The sequence below is a fragment of the Erythrolamprus reginae genome, chromosome 1 (genome assembly GCF_031021105.1).
Source record: "Erythrolamprus reginae isolate rEryReg1 chromosome 1, rEryReg1.hap1, whole genome shotgun sequence".
Classification (NCBI taxonomy): domain Eukaryota; kingdom Metazoa; phylum Chordata; class Lepidosauria; order Squamata; family Dipsadidae; genus Erythrolamprus; species Erythrolamprus reginae.
Genome location: NC_091950.1, coordinates 374,449,148 through 374,469,224, shown reverse-complemented (window position 1 = coordinate 374,469,224; position 20,077 = coordinate 374,449,148). Strand labels below are relative to the sequence as shown.

The following is a 20,077-nucleotide window of genomic DNA, read 5'->3' as shown; positions in this document are numbered from 1 at the left end:
ATGGTTTAAGGATTCTAATGAATGGGAAATATCCATACCAGGATATACACTGTATCGGAAGGATAGAATAGAGAGAAGGGGAGGTGGAGTAGCCATTTATGTTAAAGAAAGTCTGAAAACAACACTAATTCAAAATACGTGTAAAGATCTGGAGACTCTCTGGATTTGCATGCAAAATAAAGACGGTTCTGTCATTAGAATTGGAGTGATCTATAGGCCTCCAGGGCAATCTGAGGAATATGACAACAAGATGGTGGATGAAATTACCCAAATGGCAGTAAAGGGAGATATTGTGGTTATGGGTGATTTCAACATGCCTGATGTTGACTGGAATATCCCCCGTGCCCTTACATGCAAAAGTAAGAATATAGTAGAGGCCTTTACAGGAGCAGCTCTGGCACAGCTGGTTAAGACACCAACTAGAGAGGAGAATATTCTAGATTTAGTTTTTACGAATGGGAATTGGGTTTCAGAGATCAAGGTGGGAGAAAGTTTAGGTTGCAGTGACCATCTATGTTTGTGGTTTGATGTAAACACTGATTGTGAGCAATCCTATACTGCAACCAAAGTATTGGATTTCAGAAAAACAAACTTTAATGCAATGGGGAAATATTTAGATAAAGAATTAAAAGGGAGGGATAAAATGGCAGGAGCGAGCACCCAGTGGACTGTATTAAAAAAGGCCATCTTAAAAGCCACAGGACTGTATGTAAGGCAAATAACTAAAGGTAAAAGGAAGAAGAAACCGCTATGGTTTAGCAATGATGTAATGGCTATAGTCAATGAAAAAAGGCTGCCTATAGGAGGTATAAAGAGTCTGGAAGTATAGCTGATAGAGAGGTGTATAAAATGAGACAGAAGGAGGCGAAACAGATAATATATGCTGCTAAAGCCTCAAAAGAGGAAGAAATTGCCAAACCTGTAAAGAAGGGAGATAAAACCTTCTTCAGATATATTAGTGATAGGAAGAAGAAAAACTGCAGCATCACGAAGCTTAGTACCGGGAATAATACATGCATTGATGGGAATAAGGAGATCGCTGACCATTTCAATAGCTACTTCTGTTCAGTTTTCTCAAAAGACACCTTACAAAATAATACTATAGAGGGATATAGCATTGCTTCCAGCTGTACGGATTCAGCTCCAGTGATCTTAGAAGCCGATGTCTTAGAAGAACTTGAACGACTAAAGATAAATAAGGCAATGGGTCCAGATGGCATCCACCCCAGAGTTCTTAAAGAACTCAGATCTGTCATTGCTACCCCCCTGACTGATTTATTTAACCAATCCCTGTTAACAGGAGATGTTCCTGAGGATTGGAGAATGGCCAGTGTTGTGCCTATCCACAAGAAGGGCAGTAGAGAAGAATATAAATTTTTCTATTTTTATTTCATATTTATATATTGTGATATATTTTATTAGTGCTTTTAATTACTACTAATTTAATCTATTTTTAATATTATTGGGGGGATTCTTAATTAATGGATGACTGGGATGGATGTAATATTGGGCATGGGATGAATGATTGGTATGAGTGGGATGGTTGGGGTGGGTGGTGCTATGGTATGGATGAGATGAATGGAAATAGTATTAATGATAGATTTGGCCCACCTGACGCTGGAGAGGCGGGAGGGAAGGGGGCACCTATCTCTGGGGGGACAGAGGGTTGGAATATTCCGGTGTTGCTGGGGAGAGGCAGATATGGTGGGGGCCACGGAGTGAGCCGTTCTAGGGGAATGAGGGATCGTTGCTTAATAACGATCCCTTGTTCTGGCTCCGTGAGCCCAATCTTGGGCACTGGTGATGAGTGTAATTCTGACCCTGGGCTCAGGTTGCTGCTACTCAATGCCAGGTCGGTGGTAAATAAAGCTCTCCTCATCCGGGATCTGATCCTGGATGAGGAGGCCGACCTGGCATGTATTACTGAAACCTGGCTGGGCCCAGAGGGAGGAGTTCCTCTCTCTGAAATCTGCCCAGCCGGGTTTCAGATATGGCATCAACCTCGACCCCAGGGAAGGGGGGGAGGAGTGGCTATTATAGCCAGGGAGAGCCTTTGCCTACGTAGACTCATTGCTCCAGAGATTGCGGGTTGCGAGTCTCTCTTGATGAAGTTGGACTTAGGGGTTCAGGTGGGCTTGTTTCTCACGTACCTGCCTCCCAGCTGCATGTCAAAAGCCCTGCCTGTGCTACTCGAGGAGGTAGCCGGGTTGGCGGTGGAGTTCCCCGGACTTATTGTCTTGGGGGACTTTAATCTGCCGTCACTCGGTGAAGCTTCTGGACTGGCACAGGAGTTCATGGCCACCATGACAGCCATGGACCTGACTCAAGTAGTTCAGGGTCCGACTCACGAGAGAGGACACGCACCTGACATGATATTCCTCTCCGAGCAATTGAGTAATGGTCTGAGACTAAGGGGCTTAGAAGCATTGCCTTTATCATGGTCAGACCATTTTCTACTACGGCTTGACTTCCTGGCTCCAATCCTTCCCCGCAGGGAGGCAGAACCGATTAAGATGTTCCGCCCCAGACGCCTGATGGACCCAGAGGGCTTTCAGACGGCGCTTGGGGTTATTCCAGATGCACTCATCCACAGTTCGGTGGAGTCTCTTGCGGAGGCCTGGAACAAGGCTGCAGCGGAGGCTCTTGATCGGATTGCACCTTTGCGATCTCTCCGTGGTGCTAGACCCCGTAGAGTTCCATGGTTCAACGAGGAGCTCCGGGAGTTGAAACGCCAGAAGAGACATCTAGAGAAGCGATGGAGGAAGAGTAAGTCTGAATCCGATCGAACACTTGTAAGAGCTTTTATTAAGACTTACAAAGTGGCGCTCAAGGTGGCAAGATGCGCGTATCATGCCACCTTGATTGCATCAGCGGAATCCCGCCCGGCCGCTCTGTTTAGGGTGACCCGCTCCCTTCTTAACCAGGGGGGAGTTGGGGAGCCCTTACAGAGTAGTGCCAAGGATTTTAACACGTTTTTCGCTGATAAAATCGCTCGGATCTGGGCAGACCTCGACTCCAATTGGAAAACAGAGTCGACTGACAACGAGTCAGTCGAGGTGACTGGGGCCTGTACTTGTCCACCTGTCTGGGAAGAGTTTGATCTGGTGACACCTGATGAAGTGGACAAGGCCATTGGAGCTGTGAGTTCCGCCACCTGTTTACTGGATCTGTGTCCCTCCTGGCTGGTTTCGGCCAGCAGGGAGGTGACACGGAGCTGGGTCCAGGAGACTTTCAACGCTGCCATGGGGAGGGGATCCTTTCCAACACCCTATAAAGAGGCACTTGTGCGCCCCCTCCTCAAGAAGCCTTCCCTGGACCCAGCCGTACTTAATAACTACCGTACTTAATAACAACCCGGATAAGACGGAGTGGCTGTGGGTTTTGCCTCCCAAGGACAATTCCATCTGTCCGTCCATTACCCTGGGGGGGGGATTATTGACCCCCTCAGAGAGGGTCCGCAACTTGGGCGTCCTTCTCGATCTACAGCTCACATTAGAGAACCATCTTTCAGCTGTGGCGAGGGGGGCGTTTGCCCAGGTTCGCCTGGTGCACCAATTGCGGCCCTATTTGGACCGGGACTCACTACTCAGTCACTCATGCCCTCATCACCTCGAGGTTCGACTACTGTAATGCTCTCTACATGGGGCTACCCTTGAAAAGTGTTCAGAAACTTCAGATCGTGCAGAATGCAGCTGCGAGAGCAGTCATGGGCTTCCCTAGGTATGCCCATGTCACACCAACACTCCGCAGTCTGCATTGGTTGCCGATCAATTTCCGGTCACAATTCAAAGTGTTGGTTATGACCTTTAAAGCCCTTCATGGCATGGGACCAGAATATCTCCGAGACCGCCTTCTGCCGCACGAATCCCAGCAACCGATTAGGTCCCACAGAGTGGGCCTTCTCCGGATCCCGTCAACTAAACAATGTCGGTTGGCGGACCCCAGGGGAAGAGCCTTCTCTGTGGCGGCCCCAACTCTCTGGAACCAGCTCCCCCCAGAGATTAGAACTGCCTCTACCCTCCTCACCATTCGCAAACTCCTTAAAACCCACCTTTGTCGTCAGGCATGGGGGAACTGAGATATCTCCCCCGGGCCTATACAATTTATGTATGGTATGCTTGTGTGTATGTTTGTTTAATAATGGGGTTTTTTAATATTTTATATTGTAAATTATTAGATTTGTTATAAACTGTTTTTATTGTGTTGTGAGCCGCCCCGAGTCTACGGAGAGGGGCGGCATAGAAATCTAATTAATAATAATAATAATAATAATAATAATAATAATAATAATAATAATAATACATAAATAAAGCTGGTAACTACAGGCCAGTTAGCTTGACATCAGTTATAGTTAAAATGATGGAGACTACTCAAAAAGAGGATAAATCAGCACCTAAAAAACAATAACTTATTGGATCCAAATCAGCACGGCTTTACTGAAGGCAAATCATGTCAGACTAATCTCATTGATTTCTTTGACTATGTCACAAAGGTGTTGGATCAAGGTGGTGCCGTGGATATTGCCTATCTGGACTTCAGCAAAGCCTTTGATACGGTTCCACATAAAGAGCTGATAGATAAATTAGTGAAGATTGGACTTAATCGCTGGATAGTTCAGTGGATTTCAAGCTGGCTGAAGCATAGACATCAGAGAGTTATTGTTAATGGCAAATATACAAGCGGTGTGCCTCAAGGGTCTGTTCTGGGTCCTATTCTTTTTAATATGTTTGTGAGTGACATAGGGGAAGGTTTGGTAGGGAAGGTTTGCCTATTTGCTGATGACTCTAAAGTGTGCAATAGGGTTGATATTCCTGGAGGGGTCTGTAATATGGTGAATGATTTAGTTTTACTAGATAAATGGTCAAAGCAATGGAAACTGCAGTTTAATGTTTCCAAATGTAAAATAATGCACTTGGGGAAAAGGAATCCTCAATCTGAGTATTGCATTGGCAGTTCTGTGTTAGCAAAAACTTCAGAAGAGAAGGATTTAGGGGTAGTGATTTCTGACAGTCTCAAAATGGGTGAGCAATGTGGTCAGGCAGTAGGAAAAGCAAGTAGGATGCTTGGCGGCATAGCTAGAGGTATAACAAGCAGGAAAAGGGAGATTGTGATCCCCTTATATAGAGCGCTGGTGAGACCACATTTGGAATACTGTGTTCAGTTCTGGAGACCTCACCTACAAAAAAATATTGACAAAATTGAACAGGTCCAAAGACGGGCTACAAGAATGGTGGAAGGTCTTAAGCATAAAACGTATCAGGAAAGATTTAATGAACTCAATTTGTATAGTCTGGAGGACAGAAGGAAAAGGGGGGACATGACCGAAACATTTAAATATGTTAAAGGGTTAAATAAGGTTCAGGAGGGAAGTGTTTTTAATAGGAAAGTGAACACAAGAACAAGGGGACACAATCTGAAGTTAGTTGGGGGAAAGATCAAAAGCAACGTGAGAAAATATTATTTAACTGAAAGAGTAGTAGATCCTTGGAACAAACTTCCAGCAGACGTGGTTGGTAAATCCACAGTACAGTAACTGAATTTAAACGTGCCTGGGATAAACATATATCCATTGTAAGATGAAATACAGGAAATAGTATAAGGGCAGACTAGATGGACCATGAGGTCTTTTTCTGCCGTCAGTCTTCTATGTTTCTATGTTTCTAAACTTATGGATAAATTCTTAATTAACCAAGAAGAATGACGGAACACCGACAACTCAATATTGGCTGAATAACAAAATGAAACTTAGACTTTTGTCTATTGCTCCTTTAATTTTCCTTCTTCCTCTCCACAAAACATGAAATAAGTAAAAGATAAAACACATAAATATTTTAGACGTCATGTAATTAGAAATTCGATCTGTATGATATGGATTAAAATTAAAAGAGCCCATTATCTACAAATTCCAAAATGTTTTTCCAGTATGGAAGCAATTATTACACCTGAATACTAAAGATTTAAGAGGGATGATTAAATACTATCAACTATTGGATGAAAGAGGCGAATTGAAAAATAGAGATCAATTAGAAAAGAATGGTGTAAAAGTAGATTGGTGGTCCTATACCCAAATAAAATCAAGATTTCAAAAAGACAAAATAATGGGAATACAAAAAGGAGAATCCAAATTGGATAAAATAATTTTAGGACAAGATAAAAAAAATTATCTCTAAGCTATATAAATATTTATTGAATTATAAAATGGAAGAGTTCCTAGTTAAAGGTAACATACATAATTGGATCAAGAATTTCAGTTATAATGTTAATTTAGACAAATGGGACATAATTTGGTAAAAAAATTATAAATTAACAAAATCATTGGCATATAGGGAGAACCTTTATAAGATGTATTATAGTTGGCATCTTCCACCCACAAAACTGCCCAAATGTACCCAAAACTAAAACTGCAATGTCGGAGATGTAAGGAAAAGATGGGAACATACTATCATGTTTGGTAGACTTGTCCAATGATTTAAAAATTCTGTATCAAGAAACAAAAATGACTATTTGATATACTTAAAGTTAAAGTAAATAGGAAACCTGAAGCATATCTATTAGGAATTATAGACCAAAAACTAGATCAAGATAAATACTATTTAGCAATACAAATATTAACCGCAGCCAGAATGGCAGTAGCTCAATGTTGGAAACAACCAAATCTACCAGATGACTCACTAACCCTTAAAAAAAATTGACTGTACAGAGGCAGATGCTCTAATGTTAAAATTAAGAAATAAAGAAGACACCGACTATTACAAAATTTGGAATTGCTTTTATGAATGGTTCAGGAAAAGAGAAGAAAATTAAAATTACAATATAATTAATAATTTAATACTTAAAAAGGAATCCTTTTAAACAATACAATTAAACTTATTATATATTTGTGTATTATGTATACAAAGTAAGTATTTTTAGGATATTAAACATTTAATGGAGAACTAACATAAGGCGGTAGGAAAATAACTGATCTATGGATAAGATAACAATAACCAAGACAAGTAAAGGGACACCAAATATTCAAGCCAAAAAATGAAAATATTTTATATAAATTTCATAGTATAGATATTGATAATTGTAGTAGAGAATGGTTTATTTTTCCCCCTTTTAAGGTGTAAGTTTACATATTATTTTGAATTGTTTGTTGTTGTTGGTTTTGTATTTTTGTATTGTGTTGCCTTATTTTCTATGTTTCTATGTTTCTATTTGGTCCTGTTTCGAAATAGTCATAATGTTATGCATCATATATTGCCTCGAGCTTCTCCATCATCTTGGTTTGAGCATTAAGCTCTGGATATAGTTATGATTTAAATATTTTTTTCCTGGCATTTTGAATACAGGGTTGCCTTGTTTCAAGCAAAAGGCATTGTTGTTTTCCTGACCTTTGTGTTGTGTTTACTGGAATCATGGTGCACATGCCACAGTAAACAAGTCTTTGCCTGCTTTCCCCCACCATCTTGACTTTCTTGGTCACAGTGTGGTCAATGAATTATTGTGATTATTACTATAATCACAACATATTTATATATGAAATCATTTTGATATTCTTTTAATATAAGCATTTTAGCCTCTTTCTCAATCTGTCTGAAAGGGTTATGCATTTATTAATGTCATTTGTTCAGAAGGTAAAACAACATAGATGCACTGCCTCTCACTCTAGTTGAAGTATATTAAATAAGTTGTCTATGACCTGTGTTTTTGTCTTAAATGTATTAGACTTATGTTTTTTTCATTTGTTATTTAGTAACATTTAATCAGTATCATATATTAAGAAAAATATTATTATTATTATTATTATTATTATTATTATTATTATTATTATTATTATTTATGTCAATACAACACAGCAAACGAGATCACTATGCTGGATTTCATATTTCATCACCAGTCGGGCGCTTCCTAAGCACCTAGGACTGCGTGATGTAGCGGCGAATTATGTTTGCTAATCCCAGTAAAGCGGCCTTTTGCAATTGACAGATGGAGATTGTTATTGTTGTATTATTATTATTATTATTATTATTATTATTATTATTATTATTATTATTATTATTATTCTTTTCTCAGTATGTTCCTCTGCAAATTTTATTGAAGTTTATGATCCACATTGCCCTAGGAATGGAATACCTCAGTAGTAAACATTTCCTCCACAGGGACTTGGCTGCCCGAAATTGCATGTGAGTTCTGTTCTCTTTTCTACTCAGAATTCAGATTGATTTTCAGTCAGAAACTGTAAATCTTAAAGTAGGAAACAATATTTGGGGATCAAAATCTAGGAAATGTACCTAATCAGAAATCAAGGAAAAGTGTTTTTCAGATCCTTCATTGCATTTTGAATGTTTGTAAATTTAATGTAGAGTAATTCTACATTACTGTTGAGATTCTTATACTTCAGACTCCAATCCCTGAGTGTTACTTTATTCATGATAGAGGAATTCCTTATAAAATTACAGCAATAAGGAAGGAAAAAATCCTTGGAGCCTAACTTTCTCTATGGCGTGTTATCTGTGTACAGGTCTAAATGCATAGTTATAGTTCTAAGCATTTGTTTCGGTGAAACATATAGCAAGTGTATTGCAGAGATCCTGATGTAATGAAGGGAGAGGTGTTTTAATCTTAGTGTACAATTTTCCCAACCTTTTTTCTCTGAATCTTGGGAAATAAATATTAATGAATATAACCTCTTGGAAAATAACTGGAGAAGAGACTGAAGGGAAAGAATCAAAAACACACACAAGATCTGTTTGTACATGGAACGTAGGGCAGTAATATTTGTGAAAAGTATTTCAGATTTGTTATTCAGTCACCTTGACTCCACCCCAATAAAAGGGATATCAGGGTCGTAAAAAAAATGATTTCAAACTGGACACAAGCTAGCAGAGAAAGAATAGAACTCTAGTTTCTCATATTATCAGAGGCATTCGTTCTGCTTTACATTTAAAAGCATGAATTATTCTGTGACTCATTCAAGGAACTTTATGAAGGAAATTATTTGGAATAAATTTGGTGAAGGACAGGAAAATATGGGAAACAAAGCCTCTGAATTGGGCCTGAAAAGAATAGTAGATAAAAGACTAGAGGTTATGACAGCAACCTTCAGATACTTGAGAGAGACACAGAAGAGACCAAAAGGTAGTTTTCTTACCCAGAAGGACAGGGCTTGATTTAATACATTTTAAATTACAGGAGACATAACGGATAACTGTAAAGACAAAGATATTGACAATTGCGGTATTTAGAAGGGCAGTGAACTCTCTTGATGAAGATTTTCGACTAGCAGTTAGATAAAAATTTCCAGTGCAGCAGAATCCTGTACTCTTAGTTCCATACACTGATTAAGGGAATGGATCAATTGTCTACTAGGCTACTACTAGCCCTGTGATTGTATAAAGCAATAGTAGAGAAGGAAGGCCATTCAAGCATCCTTTCCCCCATGCTGCTTCTGTCATATGTGCAGGGCTCTGGGGCCTAAAACAAAGATTATTAGATGCCCATTGATTAAACTGTTCTGATTTAAGCATTCCCATCTTCTTTGTTGGACTGACGGCCACGAATCCAGCATGGCACAGCTAATAAATCGAACCTTGTGTGAGAGCACAGGAGTGGAATGTGATTTATTTCTCAGATGCTATTTGGTTCGCTGACAGAGAGGTTATGTAGGAAAGTCATTTTGATTCATATAATCTATTTCCCAAAGTATACACACATGAAGTAATGCTACATATTTGAGGCACCTCTTTCTTGTAATATGAATTCATATTAACTGGCATACATTAATGGACAGGTTGCGGGATGACATGACAGTGTGTGTAGCAGACTTTGGTTTATCCAAGAAAATTTATAGTGGAGATTATTACCGGCAAGGACGTATTGCAAAGATGCCCGTTAAATGGATTGCTATAGAAAGTCTTGCAGATCGCGTCTACACAACAAAAAGTGATGTGGTAAGTAAATGAGGAGATGGTGTTCCAATTTAACAGTTAAGTTTGGCTTTAGGAGGAAAATTTGTCAATTTGGATTGACAGAATGCTTTTAAATATATGTCACAGACTTTATTTGTACCACTGTTTTTTACACAGCAGTATTTGTACAGAGTAAGTGGTTTGAAAATAACAGGCTTATTCTTGTGATATTTATATTTGACCTTTTCATTTTAATAACACATGAATTATTCAAAAACTCTCTGCAAACAACTATGCCCTAATATACATCACTTTCTTCAGATTTTACAAAATATTTTATTTGATGCTCTGAATCTTCCTTCAGTTTTCTAACAAGGATTAGTTAATAGTTATTTAACAGTGTAATGTGAAAGGAAAAAAGGTCAAAACTAGTTTACTTTTGAATAATTAATACTAGCAAGCCTATTTTAATGAAAAAAGGTGCGATGAAACATATTGATGAAAGTAATTGTTTGATAATACAGTATCAATGTATCAAGCTATTAATACAAGACACAATTACAGTACAGAAAAATTGGGCATCCTATCTCCAAGATTATTGGTCAAATAAAGCTAGGGGTGCAGCTCCCTCTACTGAGTGAAAGAATATTTATTAATTTGTCAGACAAGTTCTAGAGCCATTAATTGTCCTTTTCAATGATGCTTTTGTAGGTGCAAGTTACTAGCAAAGTTAGATTAAAGCCTGCCACATACAAATTATTCCTATTGACTCCTTTAAAATGTGGAAAACATAGTTTAGCTACCTGTGAGAAGAAATTAAATGTAATCTTTTTTAAAATGTCCGGTTCTACTTTTTAAAACAAAGTAGTACAGCCAGTTCTTTTTTTTCCCCCAATTATTTTTATTAATGTTCTTAAAATAGACAAAACTGACAAACATACATTTAACATAGAGATGGGGTTGTTTCTACCCCGCTTATTCTAGAAGTAAAATTTCAATATAGAAAAAAGAATACATTAAAAAAATACTTTAAATCAACTTATTGCTTTAAATGAAAAGAAGAAATTTCTTTCTTACATTTCCAACATAATGGGGAAGTCTTAGGGAACATTTTCGCTATCCTATTTGGTGGGAGGTGCCACCTATAAAACATCTTAATTTGATTTTTCTTTTAGCGAGACTGGGGAGAATTGCCACAATCAAGATGAACATTTTACCTAAGATTTTGTTTTTGTTTCAGGTCATACCAATAAACCCTGGGGGGAAATTTTAAAAAAATGTAACAACAATAGTTTAAAAAAAATTATGGCAAGGAAAAAAAGCAAGAATAAAGATAAATATTTTGGAAGACATTAAAGAAAGAGGAGGATTCGCTTTACCAAATTGGAAATTATATTATCAGGCAGCCGCCTTAACATGGATTAGAGATTGGATAGTATTAGAAGATAAAAGAACATTAAAATTAGAAGGACATGATCTTATGCTTGGCTGGCACGCCTTTATATGGTATGATAAGGACAAAATACATACATATTTTAAAACACATACAATAAGAAAGTATTTGTTGGAAGTCTGGAAAGACATAAAGAAGAATAATTTTTTAACTATTCCCGACTGGATTTCTGCCTTAGAAGCAATAACGTATCCTAATTCAATAAAGGAGATGAAAATAATAAGATATAAGGAATTACTAAGTGACCAAATGAAATTAAAATCAAGGAATAAAATACAAGAAGAAGGGATTATAATTGACTGGTGGCAATATATTCAGATTCAGTCTAGATTCCAAAGAGACAGTACGATATATATTTTTGATAAAAGTAAAAACTTTTTAGGTAATTTACTAATTACCAATCAGAATAAACTAATAGGGAAAGCATATAAATATATGATTGGCCATAAAAACATAGATTTGACCTTAAAGGACAACATGATAAGTTCGTGCAAAAATATTAGTAAAGAAATTGACATAGATACATGGGAAAATGTCTGGACTTCAAACTGGAAAATGACAAAATCAGTCTCACTAAAAGTACAGCCAGTTCTAATTAGCAGTGGTTCTCTATTTTAGAGCCTCATTAACGGAAAAACTTTCAGTCTCAGATGCCAGAAATTAAATTGGTATGTTTCTGCATATTAACCTTAATACAATAGTATTAAAGTGTACTTTTTGTCAAAGAATTATTAATTAAAATGACAATACTAAAACATTAGAACTGGAAATTAAATACCTTAGTTTCAATATTTACTATTCACTCTTTTTATGTAATAAATATGTAATTTGCAATCAGGTGAAGTTACTGGGAATACAATATTACCAATATGATTTTCAACAATGCAGCAGAAAAGGCAGCATAGATCTTTTTATTGGACAAAAAACAATCTCAATATGTTTAATGGGATTTATTTCTCAAAAAGAGTCCAATTACGGTTATCATTAAATTGTATGGGTATCGTTAAAGTTGTTCTAAAATGTTGTTTAATTAAGTTATTTGTCCATTTTCTTTTCCCTTAGTGGGCATTTGGTGTTACAATGTGGGAGATAGCAACGCAAGGAATGACTCCGTACCCAGGAGTGCAAAACCACGAAATCTATGACTATCTACTTCATGGGCATAGACTGAAGCAGCCAGAGGGCTGTTTAGATGATTTGTAAGTATTTTGAAATTATGATAAATAATGAAGCATAATTGTAGCAATTGAATATGGGGCTTGCTTGTGGGTCTAGAAGAAGAGAAGAATGAAAGGGAAAGGAAATTGCCATCTTCCAATCAGTTTGAATTTACAGAGACTGGGGAAAGAACAACTGCCTGAGGACTTGGAAATCTGGAAACCAAGAGGTAGTTTTTCTTTGTTTTAATAAGGCTGTTTTTGCTAATGCCTTTAGACTTATGAACAATTGCTCTATGACAAAATAAATAAATAAAACAACTCAAAATCTCAAACTGTAGCCACCATGTTAAAGGAGGGACTTTCCTGGGTTTAAGAAGCTGGTCTCCTTGCAAGATTCCTGACTAGACTCTTTTATTTTCAACTCATTTTAAACAAACTTGGTGTTGCATCTCCACCTAGTTCAGGGAACTAATAGCAAAAATTCCACAGCAAAAACAAATCAGGGTGAAAATCTAAAAGCACATTTGGAGTAAAATTAAAAGGGAGCACTATAGAGAAATCCCGAGATGGTTTTCAGGAATGGAAGCACTAACCTATCCCACGATAGAGAGCGAGCCACTCCTCTCTCCCCTGCTGTTTAATATTTGCATGAAACCGCTGGGTGAGATCATCCGAGGACACAGGGTGAGTTGTCATCAGTACGCTGATGACACCCAGTTATACATCTCCACCCGGTGTCCACTCAGTGAAGCAGTGGAAGTGATATGCCGGTGTCTGGAGGCTGTTAGGGTCGGGACGGGTGCCAACAGGCTCAAACTTAACCCCGAAAAGATGGAGTGGCTGTGGGTACTGCCTCCCAAGGACAATTCCATCTGTCCATCCATCACCCGGGGGGGAACTTTTGACCCCCTCAGAGAGGGTCCGCAACTTGGGCGTCCTCCTCGATCCACAGCTGACTTTAGAACATCATGTTTCGGCTGTGGCAAGGGGGGCGTTTGCCCAGGTTCGCCTGGTGCTACCTAGATAGGGAGTCTTTGCTCACAGTCACTCATGCCCTTATCACCTCGAGGTTTGACTACTGCAATGCTTTCTACATGGGGCTACCTTAGACGCACTACTAACGGAGGAAATAGAGTTAGAGAAAATAATAAGAGAAAAAAGTGATGGCACCAAGGCGCAAGCAAGTAATATATATAGGATGTTAATGCAGGCAGACGGGTGTGTGATCCAAGGATTGACTAAATGGTGGCAAAGTGAATTACAAGTAGATGTGCAAGATATGAAGAATATAAGGAAAATTAAGAATACAAGGGTTAGGGAAACGAGAAGGAAAATATTATATGAGTGGTATATCACACACCCACTCAACTTGTATCCTTTCACCAGAATGTTAAGAATACTTGTTGGCATGGGGGTCAAGATAAGGGGGTGTTTTGGGAATGTCCGGTACTGCAGAACTTTTGGAAAGAAGTGCAAGAGGACACTAATAGGATGTTAAATATACGATGGATAATTACAAAGGAAATGGCAGTATTAGTTTAAAGGAACGAGATGGGAGAATTTAGAGAAATAAAATAAGCAGTGATAGAAAGCATTCAAGTGGCAATAGTCCTAGGCTGGAAGGATGTGACAAAATGGACAATACAAAATTGGTATCGGTACACAGTAGATCACATTCAGTTTGAGATTATGGATAAGAGGATGAATTCGGCTAATTAAACCAATCTGCAGGAACTGATTGGACGATGGGACAAGGTAAGAGGAAATGTGGTCAGTAGAAGTCAAGACCAAGCAACAAGGAATAAATTGGAATCACTTTATAATATATAAATGGATATATTGCTCTTGAGTTAAAATGGTATAGGCAAAATATCCCCCTCATTTTTGTGGAGGGGTATGAATGTGGTCTGGTGGCGGGTACTTAAACACTAAGCACATTGTTATATGTTGTATGCGGTGTGGGTGTTCTTTGTATAAAAATTAATAAAAATACTTAATAAAGAAAAATACATGGGGCTACCTTTGAAAAGCATTCAGAAACTACAAATTGTGCAAAATGCAGCTGTGCGGGTAGTCATGGGCTTGCCCAGACACGTGCATATCTCTCCAACACTCCGCGGTCTGCATTGGCTGCCAATTGGTTTCCGGACTCAATTCAAAGTGTTGGTAATGAGAATAAACAGATAACTAGAATATATCAAATACTTCTTGAACAGGATAGAATAAAAGAGATAACTAAAAAACCAATGATAGCATGGGAAAAAAAATTACAACATGAGATACATATAGCAGATTGGGAAAGAACTTGGACTACAATAACTAAAATAACTCTCTCAGCTGCATATAAAGAAAACTACTATAAACTTTTTTACAGATGGTATATCCCTCCAGCTAGGTTAGCAAAGATTTATCCAACATTACAAGATACATGTTGGAAATGTAAAAACGAAAAAGGCACCTTTTTTCATATGTGGTGGTCATGTCCTAAAATACAAAAAAATTGGAAAATAATTCATAACTGGCTCACTGAGATAATCAAAGAAGAAATAGAATATACCCCAGAAGGCATGTTGTTAGGAATCTGGAGGAGACATTACTCCAAACAAACCTTACTTCTTATAACCCATATAAACACAGCAACAAGATTAGCAATAGCACAATTATGGAAGAACGAACAGACCCCAATGGAAAATTTAATAATAGATAAAATATATAATTGTGTGGAAATGGACAAAATTACTAATTCAATTAAGGGAAATAAAATCAACAAATCAAAAGGAACATGGCAAAAATGGCATGAATGGATTCAAAAGAGAATATAGAAATAATATAACAGGCAACAGTACAATTGAAATGAACGACAGATACCTTGTAAAAAATTTTATTTATCATTCAGGAATTGTAATAAATATTAGACAACAAATGTATAAGAAATAATGCACACTAATGAATGTAGTAGGTTAAAAAATAATGTAACTCACTAACAAAGAAGGTTTGTGATCTGTAAAAACGGAACAAAATGTGATCTGAATTTTCTTCATTGTGAAATTTATATGCCGCCCTGAGTTTTCGGAGAGGGGCGGCATATAAATCCAATAAAACTTGAAAATTGAAAATTGAAAATATAATAAAGAAACTTAAAAAAAAACCAAAAAACAAAGTGTTGGTAATGACCTATAAAGCCCTACATAGCATGGGACCAGAATACCTCCGAAATCACCTTCTGCTGCATGAATCCCAGCGACTGGTCAGGTACAATTGTACAATGTACAATTAGTGGGCCACTGTGTGACACAGAATGCTGGACTCAATGGGCTTTGGCCTGATTCAGCATGGCTCTTCTTATGTTTTTATGTTCTTATGAACTGATTTAATATTTTTAATACTGTATTAGGCAAAGAAACTATGATTCAAAATCAGCCAGGTTTTTCACTATTGACATGTTCAATTTGAAATGGATTACAACAAAATTATGTTATCCATTCATTTACAATACTTTACTCCCAAAGGTAGTTTACTTGTACTTAAAGGATTAGCTTTGTCACCTTTCTATTTTTCACATTACCAGGTACCCTAACACAGAATCAACCCAACGTTTATAGGACAGTCACAAATGTCTGCCTTTCTCTTCCTATAATAATTATCCAGCTTCCTTCTTCATGGCATTTTCTCATCATTTCAGGTATGAAATCATGTATTCCTGTTGGAGGGCAGATCCTGTGGACCGACCGACCTTCTTAGAACTTAAGCTTCACCTAGAGAAAGTATTGGAAAGCTTACCTGCTCTGACTGAACCAAGCAGTGTAATTTATATTAACACAGACTTGCAGGAAGAGGATGCAGAAGAGCTCATGGAAGACGACAATTTTCCCCAAATAGACACAGTCCTTGATCCAAATGAAATCATACAAGCTTGTTCCCAGAGACTGGAGCCTACAGTAGTCACCGTGGATATCCATGAAAACAGTGGAGCAAGGGATAGATACATTTTAAATGGAGCTGGTGATGAGCACCAGGCCAGCAAAGTAAGATTAGAGGAAGAAGATATATCATTGCTTCAGCCCATTTACATGCAGAATGGGAGGCAATGGTCTCAAGCCAGCACACTTCCTGTAGGAAGTGCATTGTCGAATGAACTGCTCTTTGCAGATGATTCTATGGAGGAGTCTGAAATTCTGCTGTGAAGAAAAACTAGCATTCTCTAATGAACTGCAGATCACAGATTCTTCTTCTGGATAGCTATTGGACGTTCTCATCACGGAAAGCCATTCCTGTGTAGCATGCTCTCCAATCTTTGTATAGCAGATAACTTTAGAAGAAACATTGGTACCTTTATAGAAATTATATTTTAATAAACAAATGTGGTATGATCTGTTTTATTTATTTTGAACACAACTTTAAATATTTTTGGCCTCTTTCCTGTAACAGGTTCTTTCATGGGTGGTTTGTCAATAGATTATCATAATTCATAATTTTTGTGTTAGAATAAATACTGATAGGTTCTGAACTACACATGCACATACTCACAATTTCTGACCACTTGTTTTCATTGAACAGCATTCCCATTATCTTTTTGTCAGCACCTTACAAAAAACATACAACATTTTTTTCCTGAAAACTCCTCCCAGAACTGCCAAGTCTGTCCTCTGTTGCATCCCCATAGCAAAGAAGGCTTAGGTGTCATTTGAGAAAAAGGACCTTTCTGACTGGATGGGGTGGACAAATTAAGAGAACAGTTAATTATAATTAACTTAGCAAAGAAGAGGATAAAAAGTACATATTGAAAGTATTATTAGCGCTTTTTTCTCTCTCTGAATGTTTAACATATCTAAGAAATATTATTAATTATTATGGTAAGCATTGATTCTGTGTTTTTTATTGCTCATGTTGTTTTATTGTATGTTGAAAGAAAAATAAAGAAAAATTTTATTCCCGCCCCCCAAAAATTAAGAGAACAGTTTGGAGAGAGGATTAAATCTGCTCTATTTGTGCAGATTTGTGCTACCTATTTCTGAATCTGTACATAATGCAATTTAAAAAAAAATATGGTATCTACCGTAGTTTGATCTTTTGTTCCTGCTACTTGGAAAAGGCACGGCACATATTTTATTTCTGAGCTCACATCATATTCTATTTTGGATTTTTTACTAAATAACTGCTCTATTCTTCTAATAGAAAATTCAATGTTTTGCATCGTCCTGGAATGGAACTATTGCTAACACCAAGAAGAGAGCAACACTTTTTATATACTCAGTTAAAATTAAACTAAAAAATGTAAAGGTTAAAATAAAGTCATGTGAGGTGCTCTACCAGCCTTTCCGACAGCTTTCCTGTGAAAGTTGGTGCTCATCAAGCCTCAACATTTTCATCAATGCTGTTCATTCTCATCACGAATACTATCACAAAGGAACCGCAACATGCCATTGCCTGGACCTTGCAATATGTGCAGACATGGAACAACCACCTTAGTCAATTTGGCCTGTGCCTCAACACGAAAAAGACTTAAGAAACAGAACTTGAACACTTTCACCATAAAAGTCATCACAAAAGAACCACAACATGCCATCACCTGGACTTTGAAATATTTGCAGATAAGGAACAACCATCTTATCCAATTTGGCCTTTGCCTCAACATGAAGAAGACTCAAGAAACAGAGCTTGAACACTTTCACCATAGAAGTCATCACAAAAGAACCGCAACATGCCATCACCTGGACCTTGAAATATTTGCAGATAAGGAACAACCACCTTATCCAATTTGACCTGTGCCTCAACATGAAGAAGACTCAAGAAACAGAGCTTGTACACTTTCACCATAAAAGTCATCACAAAAGAACCACAACATGCCATCACCTGGACCTTGAAATATTTGCAGATAAGGAACAACCACCTTATCCAATTTGACCTGTGCCTCAACATGAAGAAGACTCAAGAAACAGAGCTTGTACACTTTCACCATAAAAGTCATCACAAAAGAACCACAACATGCCATCACCTGGACCTTGAAATATTTGCAGATAAGGAACAACCACCTTATCCAATTTGGCCTATGCCTCAACATGAAGAAGACTCAAGAAACAGAGCTTGAACACTTTCACCATAGAAATCAGCAGTGAAGTTCTAGTGAAGACCAATACCGTCAATTACTTATGATCTGACTTACAATGTGGTAGCAGCAACAATGACAAAGTGCATACAAGAGTAAAGAAAATGTGGCTTACAATAGGAGATCCCTGTGATTGAAACATGCCAATCAAATAATGGTATGTCCAGTAGCTTTATATGATGCTAGTCAATCACCGATCACCAAATGCATTGAGTGCTCGCTATACGTCATGGGGATGCGCTTCACTGAACATTTGGTGTTTTTCTTGTTGAGTATGACAGTAATATCCCAATATGACAGAAAATGGGCATTGCACCAATATTAGACAATGCGGAAGAAAGGCCTACAGATGACAAGTGCCCATGTGGAAGCCCGAAATAGGCACAATAAATACAGACATGAAAACTGGATGAAAATTGGATTTAGTAGCTTAGTATTTAATTTACAATAAGTAAAAGAGATTGATTATTGTATATTATTATTATTGTATATTATGACACTAGGCGTGAATGAGAATTTGGAGCAATTTTTTTAGAGCTGTGAATATGTCAACTATTACAAAAACACTGAAGAAGACAACATCTGGAACTCCGTCTTCCTCCTGAACTAAAACAAGTATAGAAATGGCATCAACAGATAAACAAGGACAAGTACCAACACTACAATTGATAAAGGCATAATTAGAAATGATTCAGGAATTTATGATTAGGAGTCAACAATCGATGATAAAAAGAAACGCAAGAAACAATTAAACAAAATCAAGAAGAAACAAATGGAAATTTTGAAAGACTAACAGGAAAGATAGAAGGATTGGAAAAAAGGATGGAAAATATACAAGAAGCAATCTCTAACCATGAACAAAGAGTTAAAATGTTGAATCTAATATGGAAAGAAATGTAAGTTTAAATCAAAGACATGATTAAAATTCAGTTTCCCAGTTTCTTGGGGCAGTCAAGAATATTTCTGCAAATTTTAAAAAGATGGTCTGCAGTTTTAAACATTAAGAGGGAAATAAAATTGATATACCAAGAGAATGGACTGGAAAATATTTCTTTATTGATCTATAAAAAAAGAATTAATAAAGCCTTGGAGAAATCTGTGACGAGACAAAGAAGAGAAATTGAATCCTTCAACATATTTGATTGAATTACAGAGTAAGGCTGTTGGAAGTAAAGGAAGGGATGCAATTTTTTTTAACCAGGGCTAAAATAAGATATTTTTTGTTTTTGTTTTACAAAAAAAACCCTTTCTGAACTTTCAGTTGACACCAGAATATTATGTATTTGGTTATGAGTAATAGATGGAATATGGTACCAAGAGAATCTGTCTACAACTTTATAGAGTGAAGAATTATTAAATTTGCTTATATTGAAATGATGAAGATTGAAAATAATTTTAATGTAATTTTTCTTTGTATTCTTTTCCCCCTGTAATTTTAATTCTTTTGTTCCAATGTCTTGTTCTA

At 37.2% G+C, this 20,077-nt stretch overlaps 1 protein-coding gene across 2 annotated transcripts in view; it reads left to right on the top strand.

Annotated features, from left to right (window-relative positions):
• MERTK (MER proto-oncogene, tyrosine kinase) overlaps positions 1-19,385 on the top strand; it is a 138,341-nt gene extending 118,956 nt beyond the window's left edge. For both annotated transcript variants that reach the window (XM_070734622.1, XM_070734621.1), the window contains exons 16-19: positions 8,059-8,168; positions 9,776-9,935; positions 12,409-12,545; positions 16,189-19,385. In XM_070734622.1, the coding sequence (XP_070590723.1) occupies positions 8,059-8,168; positions 9,776-9,935; positions 12,409-12,545; positions 16,189-16,690 (909 nt within the window). In that variant the 3' untranslated portion in view covers positions 16,691-19,385. The remainder of the gene's footprint in view (positions 1-8,058; positions 8,169-9,775; positions 9,936-12,408; positions 12,546-16,188) is intronic.
• Positions 19,386-20,077: the final 692 nt, after the last annotated feature.